The sequence below is a fragment of the Podarcis erhardii genome (genome assembly GCF_964252035.2).
Source record: "Podarcis erhardii genome assembly, chromosome: 2".
Classification (NCBI taxonomy): domain Eukaryota; kingdom Metazoa; phylum Chordata; class Lepidosauria; order Squamata; family Lacertidae; genus Podarcis; species Podarcis erhardii.
The window spans coordinates 75145028-75160734 of NC_138498.1; the positions used below are offsets into that span (position 1 = coordinate 75145028).

The 15707-nt window shown below is 42.9% G+C and overlaps 1 protein-coding gene across 2 annotated transcripts in view; it reads left to right on the top strand.

Moving 5' to 3' along the window:
- SEMA3G (semaphorin 3G) overlaps nt 1-15707 on the top strand; it is a 76857-nt gene that overhangs the window by 22459 nt on the left and 38691 nt on the right. The window contains exon 2 of one of the 2 annotated variants that reach the window (XM_081850548.1): nt 11616-11776. In XM_081850548.1, coding sequence (XP_081706674.1) covers nt 11616-11776 — 161 coding nt within the window. Of the gene's footprint in view, nt 1-11615; nt 11777-15707 lie in introns of those variants that run through there. The other variant, XM_081850550.1, reaches the window with a different exon arrangement.

Consider the following 15707-nt stretch of genomic DNA (forward strand, 5'->3'; position numbering starts at 1 on the left):
TCCTCAGCTGGTATGGTGAAGTCTAATGATGTTATGGCTGCTGACTGACTGACTGTTCCACTTGGTTCTATTGTTTCCTTTCCCACGTTTCCTTCTGTACATTTGTAAATTGCCCAGTTCCTGTAGCTCAGGTGGTGCCACAGAAGTACTGTAAAATACACCACATTACAACTGTAGCTACCCCATTTTTGCATGAGGGGGCTGTTGACTCATTTTAAGACTGAGGAAGCGGGCAGCTTTTCACTTCAAGCAATCTGTGCCACATTTACTTCTTTTCTTCCTTGATGTCAACACACACTTTACTTTATTTATAACCCCTTAAGAGTCCTCTCTCATTATCCCATCTCTGGGAATTGTTGTTTTCGCTGCTTTTGCTTCTCCTTCACACGTCGCTTGTTTGTGTTCCCCCTCCCCACTAGCAATCCCATTCTGTTGACAGGATACTTGTTGTGATCCCCAACTGGGTTATAAATGGTTTTCTGTGTCTCTGGTCTCTCACAGGATCAGGTGACTTCGGCCCTGTCAGAGCCCAGCCAGATTCTCTTGAGAAATAATTACAGAGCCTAATGCAAATAAGCAAAGAGTCAACTGGAAATAAATGACACAGCTAAAGAAAACAAAAGTGGGATGTGGGGTGGGGGGGGATGTTGGGCTTTTAAAATAAACTCTATCAAAAGCAAAGGAGAGGGATTTTAAGGGAAGGATTTGGGAGGGGATTAAGGACTTCGAGAGCTAAGAAAACTTATGGGGGCAGTAGAAAGAAGCTGCTAATGTTGGGGGTTCGGCCTTTTGCTGACTTAACTCACAAGATTGCTGTGAGCATAAAACTTGGAGGGGGAGAACCACCTGGAGGTCTGGGGAGGAAAGGTGGGATATAAATGCAGTTGTCAGTATTAATAATGACAGGATGAAGGTCTACCAGGATTGCATGTTGAGCACACTGCTTTATGGAAGTGAGTTGTAGGCAACTTAACAACCATCAGGAACAATGGTCAATGGCTTCTGCAAGCACTGTGTGAGGAAGATTTTGGACATCACATGGCAAGACAGAGTTTCAAATATGGATGTGCTCTACCAAGCCCATATTTCCAACATGTTCACACTCAGAATAAAGGGGTTGAGCTCCATGTTGGGCAAACGATTCCTATATTGCGGGGAGTTGGACTAGATAACCCTCATGGTCCCTTCCAGCTCTACAATTCTATAATTCCTGTCTCATAGAATCATAGAATCATAGAGTTGGAAGAGACCACAAGGGCCATCGAGTCCAACCCCCTGCCAAGCAGGAAACACCATCAGAGCACTCCTGACATATGGTTGTCAAGCCTCTGCTTAAAGACCGCCAAAGAAGGAGACTCCACCACACTCCTTGGCAGCAAATTCCACTGTCGAACATCTCTTACTGTCAGGAAGTTCTTCCTAATGTTTAGGTGGAATCTTCTTTCTTGTAGTTTGGATCAATTGCTCCGTGTCCGCTTCTCTGGAGCAGCAGAAAACAACCTTTCTCCCTCCTCTATGTGACATCCTTTTATATATTTGAACATGGCTATCATATCACCCCTTAACCACCTCTTCTCCAGGCTAAACATGCCCAGCTCCCTTAGCCGTTCCTCTTAAGGCATCGTTTCCAGGCCTTTGACCATTTTGGTTGCCCTCCTCTGGACACGTTCCAGTTTGTCGGTGTCCTTCTTGAACTGTGGTGCCCAGAACTGGACACAGTACTTCAAGTGAGGTCTGACCAGAGCAGAATACAGTGGCACGATTACTTCCCTTGATCTAGATGCTATACTCCTATTGATGCAGCCCAGAATTGCATTGGCTTTTTTAGCTGCCGCATCACACTGTTGGCTCATGTCAAGTTTGTGGTCAACCAAGACTCCTAGATCCTTTTCACATGTACTGCTCTCAAGCCAGGTGTCACCCATCTTGTATTTGTGCCTCTCATTTTTTTTGCCCAAGTGCAATACTTTACATTTCTCCCTGTTAAAATTCATCTTGTTTGTTTTGGCCCAGTTCTCTAATCTGTCAAGGTCGTTTTGAAGTGTGATCCTGTCCTCTGGGGTGTTAGCCACCCCTCCCAGTTTGGTGTCATCTGCAAATTTGATCAGGATGCCCTTGAGTCCATCATCCAAGTCGTTGATAAAGATGTTGAATAAGACTGGACCCAAGACAGAATCCTGTGGCACCCCACTAGTCACTCTTCTCCAGGATGAAGAGGTACCATTGATGAGCACCCTTGGGGTTCGGTCAGTCAGCCAGTTACAAATCCACTGAGTGGTAGCATAGTCAAGACCGCATTTTACCAGCTTCTTTACAAGAATATCATGGGGCACCTTGTCAAATGCCTTGCTGAAATCAAGGTAGGCTACATCCACTGCGTTCCCTTCATCTACCAGACTTGTAATTCTGTCAAAAAACGAGATCAGGTTAGTCTGACATGACTTATTTTTCAGAAATCCATGCTGACTATTGGTGATCACAGCATTCCTTTCTAGGTGCTCACAGACTATTTGCTTAATAATCTGCTCCAGAATCTTCCCTGGTATTGATGTCAGACTGACTGGGCGGTAATTATTTGGGTCCTCTCTTTCCCCCCTTTTGATAATAGGGACAACATTTGCCCTCCAGTCTGCCGGGACTTCGCCTGTTCTCCAGGAATTCTCAAAGATGACTGCCAGTGGTTCTGAGATCACATCTGCCAGTTCTTTTAATACTCTTGGATGCAGTTCATCTGGCCCTGGAGACTTGAATACATCTAAACTAGCCAAGTATTCTTGTACTATCTCCTTAGTTATTCTGGGCTGTGTTTCCTCTGCTGAATCATTTGCTCCAAATTCTTCAGGTCGGGCATTGTTTTCTTTATCGGAGAAGACTGAGGCAAAGAAGGCATTGAGGAGTTCAGCCCTTTCTGTGTCCCCTGTTTGCATTTCACCATCTTCTCCTCTGAGGGACCCCACTGTTTCTTTGTTCTTCCTTTTGCTATGAACATACCCATAAAAGCCTTTTTTGTTGCTTTTAACCTCTCTAGCAAGCCTGAGTTCATTCTGTGCTTTAGCTTTTCTGACCTTTTTGCTCCTTCTTCAGCTGCTGCCCTGCAAGCTCTGATAAGCTCCTCCCACAGCTAATCACCTGCCTCAACAGAAACCCTGCCCCCTCTGACCCTTGCACAGGGAGAGCAGCTAATCAGCCACAAAGAAACACACACACAAGAAAACCCTTTTTTGCTCCTTCTTCAGCTGCTGCCCTGCAACAGCTGTCTCAACCATGTCTGCGCTATCTTGGTCATGTCCACAGAATGGAAGATGGCAGAATCCCCAAGGACGTGCTCTACAGGGAGCACCAGGCCTGTTGGCAGACCAACTCTGCATTACAAAGATGTTTGCATATGGGACATGAAAGCTGGCAACATCAGCCCCGCCATGTGGGAATCATGTGGGAATCCCTTGCGGTACCTGGAGACAGTCAGGTCATGTATCCACAGCAGTGACTAGTGGAGGAATAAGTGCTAGAAGGAGTGCAGTCAAGAAACACCATGGTGCATCTCTAGCAGCACAACCAGACACAATCATCTGCCCCAACTTCAACAAAGCATTTCTCTCCTGTATTGACTTCTACAGCCACAGCAGGCACTGTAACTCTCCAACAGTTTGACTTCACGCCCTTAAGGTGCATTCCTCCACTGTCTCCCAAGATGCCAGCAAATATTAATATAATGTGTGAAGGAGATTTGCAGCATGCAGCACACCTACCGCTACCTAATCCACAATAGCATGTTGTGTTTTTTTGGCGGGGGGAATGATTATTTGGGTTTTAATAGTTGGGTTTGCAGAGACCCCCACTGAGTTGTGACCCATCCGCTTTTTCCTTTGCTGCTTTAATAGCCTGCTCTCCTGTTATATCCTAATCTTGGTTTGACAGACATGGAGAGGATGGGAGCAGTGTGTCTTACAAGTCTTGGCAGTGAAGCATGAAATAACTTCCCTTTTATTGGAAATTATAATGTGGAGACTATCAAACCCATTCCAGATGTGTGGCGAAGAGGGGCTGTTTACTGTGAGGAGACTACACAACTGGGAGTTTAGGGAGAGGGGCCCACATACAGGCACGTTAGTGAGGGGGGAAATTCCAACGGATTGGAGGTTGGGGCGGGGAGCAGAATGGCCCATTCTTGCTTGCTGCCCTAGTCTGAACCATCGTGTTCAGTAAAAACACAACCTATGCAGGAAGGCAGCCAAACCAAGAAGCAGGAGCAGCTGTTGCAGTTGTAGGCTCTGCCTTGGCATCTATGGAGACCAGTACAGGAGGGCTGTGTTCCAGCCAATCTATGGAATGACATCTCCATTTCTTCTTCCGCTCAGTTGCAAGTCCCATTTGACTGTGGGAAAGCAAGTGGTCACCACTACAGATGGCGTTCACTGTTTCAGCTCCGCAAATGGCTTCCGTTCTGAGCCCACTATCTGCATGCCTTCACATTACGATGGGGATTACAGCCAGGGCGAAACACCCAAAGTGTTTGTTTTATTGTTTACAGCTGCAGCTAAGCAGAGAAAGGTCTAGTATCTGGCATGCTTTATAGGAACTCCCTCTCTGTGTAAAGCAGGGTTTTTAGCTAGCGCATGGCCTTTGGTTGAAGCGGCTATAGAATTCAGCCCCAGCAGAAGTTGCTGGCCCATAAACTTTAATGGCTAAATAAATGGCCAGCCTCAAATTTAGACATCTGAGAGTGGAGGCTCTCAGATATTAAACCCATGAGGATGCATGCACAGGTGTATTTGTTGACAGACATTTTGATCAAACGCATGAGCGGTGTGTGGAAATGAGTGGTGGGCTGTAGTAAGAATGGTAAAGTACTCTTTGCAGGGTGCCAGACATTATAATCGTTAGGGCCAGTGTGGTTTACTAGTAGACAGAATGTTCAGCCTGCACCCAGATATTGGGCTATTTAAACTCGAGTTTAAATCATATACTAGTCATGGACTAGTGAAAGAGGATTATATTGAAGAGGTTTTCAAGTGTTGGATGTGCTAAGGACTGCAATGCTTCCTATCTACTACAAGCATCGTAGAAATACTTGCTAATCATCATCTAATCTCTTTTAAATCCATTTGTGTCAATAAATAGCCTCTTCCTTTCTCTGGAGTAAATGATCAATGTCCCTGCTTTCCGATATATGTGGCATTTTCCCTTCTCATGGCATCATGTCACCTTACAAGTGCCCATTGAATGGTTGTTGAAAGGCTTCTTGATAATGAACCATTTCAAACCACACTGCGAGTCACCTTGGGTCATTTATGCATTTTATCTCCCTTGTTCCTCCCCCAAATGCCCAGAGGTTCCCTTTTGGCCTTACATTTTTTACCAGTGGGGTGCAAATCACTCCTGAAATGTTGCTTGTGAATGATGAGCCACCTTGGTCATTAACTCTTCATACTCTGGGAAAACATCCTCTGGAGGTTGGCTTTAGATTTGATTAGTTGCTGCTTTGCCTTTGCTGAAATTTCTTGCAGACTGGACAAGGAGGTGTGCAGAATTACTAAGAGCTGAGCCAAGATGATGAGGGAGAAATTAACTCATCCACAAATGATTCTGGAATGTGGGAAATATAGTCAGGTCAGGATTTATTGGGGGTTTAGAAAAAAAAAATTCCTGGCCATCCAGCATATAATTGTTCAGCAGCATCTCCCACACGCTATTCCCATTCCCTCCCTTTCTCTGCTGCTCTGATTTATATTTCTGCTTTGTTCAGAAGCCTTGCAGTAAAAAGGCATTTTTAAAATTTTCTGCTGAGAAATATTAGTCTTAGAAGATGGATAGACATAGCAAAGAACAGCTACTTACTAAATTAGAGAAAGCAGCTGTGTATGCAAAACAGGTGTGCCCTAGCAAATGCAGACTAAGGAAAAGTATTTTGTTGTGTCTGGGAAATCCAATGGACACAGAAAATTTGGCAGCGTGAACAAGCAATGCCTAATATCATAGGTAACATTCTAACACTATTTCATGCACAGATCCTGCCCGTCAGTGCTAATTTGACCTGTCAGAGGTATTCATGTATCTGGTTTTGCTTCATGTGAAGTTAGAAATATAGGCTGCTGCTACTTCTTATAGCTTCAGCCTAGCTAGAACTATGAAGGAACAGCGGGTGGAAGTCTCGGGAGCAAATTGGAATGCAGAATCACCAAGGATCCTTTCTGTATTGACATGTATGTTAACATCTGGGGAATGATTCAAAATCACAACCACTGACGCCACCCTTGGATTTGGGAGTTTTGCTATCTTTACAGGTGAAAGATAGACTCCTGCACGTGTGCCAGGCAGCCAATCTCTCTGGGGATTTACCTTCCCAAGGTTCATATTTTATCATGTTGTACAGCGGAACAAATCAGTTACAGGAATGACACAGACCATCTGACCTGCTGGGGCCCCCTCCTGTCTGTGGAAGACCATGTGGCTTTCCGAACCTTCCTCCCACACACACTGGCCTCTTTCTGCTTGAGGGTGTGTCTATTCCTAACTTAAAAAAAAAACCCACCCCAAATAATTTCTTCCACTATTACAACAGGCAAGAACATGAGGGAGTGCTAATGCAGTGAGGTCACTATTGTTTTGTTATAGGTCAGATTTAGAAAACGCAGCGCTTAAACCACTAGCAATGAACCCAGGGGACAATTAATAATTTGGGTTGAATTCTCATTCAGGTTTTTTTACCTCTCCAGTTTGGTTCTAGTACACACAAATTTTCCTTTAACTGGTTTTTTAAAATAGTATATTTAACAAGAAAAAAATCAGTGAGAAAAAAGAAACCAAAAACATAATCTGCTTACATTAAAAATACAACAACTGCCAATACATTATCTTAATTTAAACATGTAAATCAATACATGCCACCCAAATGTCCAAATAGGTTTCTACATGAAGTTGAGATGAGATGCAGCTTTACTTAAATTATCAATCACACGGATGCCCAGAGAGTGCCTAATCACTCTGTCTGAGACAAATTTGTTGGGATTGCTGTTGGCTGTGGAATTTTATTCCGTATCATTGTCTTTTTTATGTTCTGAGACACTTCAACCTCAAGCTCCATCTTGATTTCTGTTTGCCTGTTTATACTTTCAGCTGAAGTTGTTGCTTGTTGGTGACAATTGTAGCTTGTTGCTTGTGGAGGCAGCTCTGAGGTCACAGCCTGAGACAGCAGATTTTTTTCATGAAATTTCATGTCCTGGCCCTGCATTAAACAGCACCTACATATGAAACCACAGTAGTAAACAGTGTGATCCTATGCATGCATATACTCAGAAGTAAGTCACACTTTGTTCAATGGGATTTACTCCTGAGTGTAAATTGGCAGCCTAATTTGGCAACTGCATTATTTCTCTTTGTACTACATTTGCAAGGACTTTACCTTTGCTATTTTAACTACTATTTTTCCATCAAGAGAATCCATTTTTGTAAGCTCAACAGATGAACTTTGCTTGGCCAAATCTTGCCCTTGGTGCTATGCTTAGGCAGACTGAGGTTGTCGCTTCTGACAATTGTTGTTGGGTGTAATGAAAGGAAAGCAGTTTGTTAGTTAACTTTCACTGTGGTTTATTTGTTGCTAGTCATGAAAGGTGCTTGTGATATCATAATAGCTCAGCTGGCCTTACGATGCATGTCTTGACCTGGATGAGTGGGTGGGATTCATTTGCTGCTCTGCAACAGGCAACAAAATGACTTGGGCTAGTTTTGACCCTCCCTGCACATATCCCAGGTGAATGAAGAAGGAAGTGGTGATTGCAAGTCTTTGTATATGCCCACCCACAACTTCATTGGATGGGTGTGGATGCACCCTTCCATCGCTGGAACTGCCTTTGTCTCTTTTCATCTGTTTTCAAATTGATTCTGCATCTATCTACAATGAGCTTTAATTTTTGGAATGAAACCAGTTTCTTAAGAAGTGTTTTTCAGGGCCAAAAAATGTGCACTTGTTCCAGAATGTGTGTGGACTTTGTAGAAAAAGCAAGCACTCAGACCCCATTGATTCCAGAATAAAATGTCATGCGTACACAACCTGTATGTCTGTGATTTTAAGTTCTGCAAGTTCCCTAAACTGCCAGTATCAAAATATGTGTTTCCCAGAAACTCAATACATACATTATGGCATTGAGATAGCAAAAATCCTAGCATATAGGAGCTGCAGAAACAGAGTTCTATAAGCAATTGTTTAAGCATGTTATTTAAACTGGGCAATTGGTCTCTACATTTCCTCTTCCCACAAGACCCCAAGTAATAATAATAATAATAATAATAATAATACCTTTATTGTGATTGTACAACCTGTGCACAATGAAATTAAACAAGCCTTCCCCCCCCCAAAAAAAAACACTCAGTCTTGTTGCACTCTGTGTGCTTATTGAACAACACACCACCTCACAAGTCAATTTCGCTGTGTTATTTTCGGTTCAACAGCATAACAGCCCATGGATAGAAACTATTCTTTAGTCTGTTGGTATAGCTGACCATACTTCTATATCTCTTGCCCGAGGGTAGAAGATTAAAGAGGTGATGGGGTGTGAGTCATCCCCAAGAATCTTTCTTGCTCTCCGAAGGCAACGATCGCTTACGATGTCATCCACTGGACTCAAGAGACAGCCAATGATAGCATGTACTGTATTTACGACTCTCTGTAGTAACTTCTCTCCGTGACTGTCAAGTCAGCATACCATTCTGTAATACAATATGAAAGGACACTTTCTATTGTGGACTGGTAAAAGGAGTTCATCAATTGTTGTTTAACATTATTCTTTCGCAAGACCCTGAGGAAATGGGGTCTCTGTTGGGCCTTTCTGACCACCTGAGTTGTGTTGATTTTCCAAGTGAGGTCCTCACTAAGGTGAACTCCCAGGAATTTAAAGGAGGAGACTGTCTCCACACAGCCCCCCCCCACTATACAATGGGGCAAGTTCCCCTCTCTTCCTCCAGAAGTCCAACACCATCTTCTTTGTCTTACTAATAGTTAGGTGCAAGTTATTATCTGAGCACCATGTAGATAATTTTTGGACCTCTCCCCTGTACACTGTTTCATGTCCACCTGCAATTAGGCCCATTATGGTAGTATCATCTGCAAACTTAATAATTACTGTGGATGGATCAGATACAATGAGTACAGGTAGGGACTTAGCACACATCCCTGTGGGGTGCCAGTGCTAAGCTTCAGGGAGGTAGATGTAACAGTTCCAATTCTCACTGTGTCTGATCCCTCAAAAAGTCTTTAATCCAGTCACAGATGGTAGAAAGAAGGTCCAGATCCATCAGCTTTTTAATAAGAATGTCCAGGAGGATGGTATTAAAAGCCGAGCTATAATCAATAAGCAACATTCTGACATAATTCTCTGGTCTCTCCAGATGACTTGCTGCATGGTGAAATGCTGTAGCTATGGCATCATCTGTTGACCTGTTTCTCCTATAGGCGAACTGATGTTTATCAAAGTCCGGTGGGAAGCTTGACCTAAGATGCTGAAGAACCAATCTCTCAAAGCATTTCATCACTACAGATGCCAATGCAATAGTTCTGTAGTCATTTAGGCAGTTAGTTGCTGTTTTCTTGGGGACTGGGACAATGGTAGCTGCTTTCAAGCATGATGGAACACAAGCCGTTTGCAGAGAGATGTTAAAAATCCTTTTCAGAACCCCTGCTAGTTGATTGGCACAGTTTTTTTACTACAATCCCCAGCACCCCATCTCTTCCCCTTCTATTCCCCCATTGCATGGCTTTCCCACCTTTCCCCCACAGTGTTTCTTGCACTGAGACCTCAAACCCACCCCAGCTTTCAGCAGCCGCTGATAAAAACTCCATTCTGCAACTGTCAGGGAGTTATCCCTGTCACACTGATGGACTGTTTTATAAGGCATTTATCTTTTAGCCTTTTATCAGCAGTAAAGAGACCTCCTGTCTTCACTCCTAGCTAATGACAGCCTCCTTCAGCGTTTTGGAGGGAGCATCCGGTGTTCCTAGCTGCAGAAATTGCTTGCTGACCTGGGACTCCACGTCCGGGTATAAAAAAAGAAATGGCCCTCACAGACTGATGAGATTAATTTCCAATAGTCCAGAGGATTCATACGCAGACCACTAGTGCCTCGGTGCCACAAAAAGCTTGGTCAGTGTGCCAAAAGGTTGCCTTTGTCTTAAGAGCTCCCCTGCCCCAAGCCAAATTACATTGCTGTGATTCAGGGTAAGGCAGCAATTTGAGCTGAGGTTCAAATCTGTTTCTCCTGCATCCAATTTCATGGATCTCTCTTTTTAAATAAGGAAAACAAAGCAATTCAACTCTAGAAGAACCCAGTGTAGGTCAACAGCAGAAACTATGCTGGTAATGAGAGAGGGATTTGGATATATCTTTGCTCAAAACCCCTTTTCATTGGCTCATGGTTTGGGGAGTTCATGGAACTGAAATGGACATCTAGTTATGGCATTTGCATCTTGGTGTAACTAATGTGCTGGTCATTTGCTGCAATCTTAAGCAGGTTTACTCAGGTGTTAGTCCCATTGAATAGGAGGCACTGCTGATCTTCCACCTATTTTCAAAGTATATTTTTATCACCCCTCCCTCCTTGTTCCTGATATAGATATTCACTCACCCTTTCTTCTCTGTTGGGGTGGGAAAGGGCAGGCAGGTGCCATTTTGTGGTTTTGCGTCAGGTGCCAAAATGTCCTGAGCTGGCCCTGGTGAGGGTGGTAGACTTTGAGGCAAACAGAATAGCCTATTAATTCCCTCCTCTCTGTGATACTGAGCTGGGTGCTTGTGATGAACCTGTAAGGATGGAAGCCTATTCTGCTACTTAGTAATAGCTGGTTGGGTTAACACTTTTTAGGTGATGCATCACATCAATGTGTTCAATCTGCTCACTAGTTTGATCTTCCTTTTAGAGCAGTTTGATGTAGTTATATATTTTTTGTATATGTTTAAAATCACAAAACGCTAATATAACAAAATGATAGGGCATTGCTGCAAAAGGAAGGGGTCGTTTTGAGATGTTTTTATCGGGCTGTTGTTTTTTTAAAAAAAGTGTCACGTGAGCTTTAGGCATTTTTCAACCTCAGGAAGTTTTTTAAAAACTAATTTTGAGATGATTTAAAGGTTTCGTTTTATTTAACAAAATTTATATGCCACTTCAGTGTAGAGAAAATACCTATGTGGTTTGCGAAGAATATAAAATATACATTGAAGTTATCAATACAAATCAGTTTTTTTAAAAGGTTTTCTAGAAGGAATCAAAATAAACAAAAATACTGTGTTTCTAACTGCATATTATCCAAATCTTACATTTGCAGAAATGCAGAACGCAGTGGATAAAATGAAGCGAAAATCAGCCATAAGTAAGCTACATTGAAAGCAATGGGATTTGTATGTTACACCAAAACACAAGCACCAAGAGGGCATTGAGTGCACTTTAAAATGTCATGCATTTACGACCTTAGTCCTTAACTATCTTTTGCTGAATTTGCACCTCATGCTTAAGTAATGGCTTGCTCAAGTGAAGTAGGCACACAGAGTACAGTGTTCAGACCCTCCCTTTTCAGTTTTTTTTTTGCCTCACCTTCAGTTTTCCTTTATCATTTATTCCCTGCCTTTTAGATCTTTTGGCCACTAACCGCTCAGTCCTGTTCCTTGGGCACCGAGGAATCTTAGATTTCCGCTCCTTGTACCTCGATGAATACCGTGACCGCCTGTTCATTGGAGGAAAGGACACGCTTTATTCTCTTCGGCTGGATCAAACCAACATGGATGCTAAGGAGGTAATGTTCTCAATATATAATGCAAATCTAATGTTTACTATAATCATGTATGTTGAATCAAAGTTTATAGGGCACTTTCCCAAAGCCCCCAAAGTGGTTTATGTACGTGTATTTTTACAATACAGTGGTACCTTGGTTTAAGAACAGCTTAGTTTATGAACAACTTGGATTAAGAACGCTGCAAACCGGGAAGTAGGGTTTGTGAACTTTTCCTTGGAAGCAGAACATGTTCCGCTTCCTGTTGAGTGTGTTCCATTGAGTCCCCCGCTGCTATTGGAAAGCACGCCTTAGTTTAAGAACGCTTTGGTTTAAGAACGGACCTCTGGAATGGATTAAGTTCGTAAACCAAGGTACTACTATACTGAAGGTATCTGAGCATTCTTATCCCCATGGGATGAGAGCTGCCATACCTTATCTGAAGCTTCGTGAGGAAGTTCAGGGGGTAGTGGAAGGCTACCAGCTCATGCGCTTTACTACTTTACGTATGTTAGGTGCATGTTTGTTATACACGATATAGGAGGGTCTTCTTAGTGGGGGATACTAGTACTCCAAGGACCTGAATGATGGGAAGCAAGCCCTGGGAAGTAAGTAAGTGAATTGATTCAAATAGGGATTATGCTCTTCGAATAAGGTTGGAATAGTTTATGAAAGGTGGTATACAAATTTAATTCGTCATCATTCACAGGCTTTAGTCAAGACAAATGATCAAAGCCCACCCTTTGGGAGGAATTCAGCATTGCTGCTTGGCTGATGGAACAATCTACCCTCTCCTCTCCCAGTGTGCTGCTCTATGGGTTCTCCTGCCAATTGGAGGGGGGAGCAGGAGGCCCCCAGAAGTCCTTGCCTAGGTTTCTGCTGGTGGGACTGGTTAGTTGACTCCGCCCATTGATATTGGCTGGCTGTTGCTGGCACTACCTGCGATAGTTCAATTGGTAGAGCATATGCGACTCTTAATCTTAGGTCATGTGTTCAAGCCCCATGTTGGGTGAAAGACCCCTGCATTGCAGGGGGTTGGACCCTCATGGTCCCTCCCTCCCAACTCTACAATTCTATGATTTTACCTTTAATTTGGCTGCGCTGTATACAATCCAGAAATGGGATAACTGACAGCAATCAAGTACTGACTAACTGGTTTGGCTGTGTGTTCTTGTAGTCCCATAACACTGCCCACCTGCCTAAGCCTCTGTTTATAATCTTTAGTTGTACATTTCCACCTTGGAGTCAGTTTAAACACCACAGAAGTCTCACATTGTATATCCCCTGCAGTTGTGCTGGTGGAGTAGATTCTGCATGCATATGCAGAGGTGCAGTTAAATGGCTTTAAAATGTTCTTCCCATCAAGTGGAGCGCCTTCGTGGGTAATCACTTTCCAGTGGCCTCCGTAAGGATACTTAAAGCATCCCTCAGAGGAGCCGTTTTTCCATAGAAGCTGAAACTCGAGATGAACAGAAGGCATTCAGTAAAGCCCAGGCCTTAAGCAGACTTATTGCCCAGGGCAGAGAACTTCATTAAATAGAAGCCAGAAATGTGACACCAGCCAAAGTTTGGGGGTGGATGGGAACCTGTGTAAAGAATGTTCCAGTCCAAAAGAGATCATATTGCAATTATATGTAATTGGAAGTGTGAGAAGTCTAGACATATGATCAGGTTATGAGCAATTAATATAAGTCTGCAGAAGGATCCCACTGTCATATATGGTAAATTAACTGCTGAGTCAAAACCCAGCAAAACTGTGACAGGAAATGAGATACTTGACAGGATGGATGTCTCTCGTACCTTTTCGTGTGTGCAAATTGCTATATGGGAGTCATTCTGTTCCTCCTTCCAATAATTCTGTGAAGCAGGCCACTTTAATACCATCATTTTACAGGTTCAGAACTAGGGCTGGAAGCGTTGCGTTGTAAATTTAAGCAGGGAAAACAGGTAGAGAAAAACGGGACTTGACGTCACCAGTATTCTATCGACGTGGCACAGTATTCTATCGCACATACAACGCATATAAATCACTTTTTCTTTACCAAAACAAAATAAAAAAAATTCTTCCAGTAGCACCTTAAAGACCAACTAAGTTGGTCTTTTTTTAAGAAAAAGACAAACTTAGTTGGTCTTTAAGGTGCTACTGGAAGGAATTTTTTTATTTTGTTTTGACTATGGCAGACCAACACGGCTACCTATCTGTAACTTTTTCTTTACCAGTCCAGCTGAGTCCTAAGACTATAATGAGAGAGAGAGAGAGAGCAACATTCCAAACATTAAACAATCAAGAAGAAACTTAGAGGTCAGATAAAGTTTTTCATTTTTGCACAACTGAAAGGCGTGCAGCCACTTATTTTAAAAAATCAGTACTTTGTGGGGATGGGTGGGTTATGTCATTATTATCTCCCTCAAATAACAGTTTTCAGCGGCTACTAGCCATGATGGCTCTGTACTGCCTCCATTGTCAATGGCAACATGCTGCTGGGGAACACAAGTTGGAAGAGTACGCTTGTACTCCTGTCTGGCTTGTGGGGTTCCTAGGGGCATTTGGGTTGGTTGCTGTGAGAACACGAAGCAGAACTAGATGGGCCTTTGGGATGACCCCACAGGGACCTTTTAATGCTCTTATATTCAAAAGCAGGCCCCAAACATCATTGGCACTACTATCACCAGTGCCAAAATATACAAAACGTAGTCCCCCCCCCTTTTTTTTGTCATTAAAGTATCTCTCCACTAACTACATGTTACATCCAGTACTTGTTCTGAGCTTAACTCGAGCGAACTCCAAACAGTTGTTTTCCTTTTTGTACTGCCATCTTATCTTGGGTGGCTTGAGCTGAAGCACTGAAATGGCAGACCCCAGGATTTTGTAGCTGAGTTTTGTTGCTGATTGTATGTGCAAATAGCATGCCTTCTTCCTCCCATCTTTAATTTTGGAAAACTAAGATTGGCATTTGGTGTTCTAGAGCAGCTACAGGCTATGTTGCCCTATTGCTAATGATTTTCCTCCTTCTCAACTTTTTCCAGTAAGGTAGCGTCAAGGAAGTTGCTACTGGGAGGTGTATATAATTGATTCTCATTTCCTTCTCTTCCCAAGGTCAGGGAGGAACTGATTCACACACACACGCTTAGTTCTTTAGGAAGTGTTGGTGTTTGACATTGGAAAACATGATACATGTTTATTCTACCATTTAAATTTTAAAAAATACCAGCTGCTTTATTACTTCAACTCCCATTGAGCTAAATGGCTCTAGAAACTTTTCACACAGCCTGACTGATTTTTAGCTGCCTAGTGGCTGTATCTCCTGCTAATCAGCATAAGATCATGCTATTGATTAAGCCACACCATTGCTCCCTGCCACCCTCTGGCTCTCTTCCCTCCCCCTCCTTAGCACAATCTTTTTTCACTACATTATGTACCAAGACTGATAGGTTCGGCTGAAATGCCACTTGAAAGAAGATGGTGCAATATGGCAGAACTTCCCATTGAGCCTATCTGTGAAGGCCCTTTTCTGAACATTTGGTTTTCACAAAGCATTCTGTCTTCTTGGCACCACTTGGGGTAACTAAACAATACTGTGCCCGTCATCTGTAACTATTGGCCATGGCGGATGGAGCTGATGTTATGATCCAACAACATCCAAAGGGCACTGGTTACCCTTACATTCTTGACACAGCAGGGCTATATGTACTGTAGCAAGAGCACTCCCCAATCTATTTAATGCATTGTCACGAATGAGGACCAGTCTCCCCAAATAAAACAGAATTGCATTACTTTTGATATGCCAAGTGTATATGCAATATGAGAAAAAAAATAATACTGTAATGTAAATAGAAATACAATGCATTTCATCGTAGTGGGGAAGACTGTATCTGCATGACTTCAGTCTGCTCAGTCTGCTGTCCATATGCTAACTGTTGATGGACAACTTCAAAGGTCCTGTTTCCCTTACTT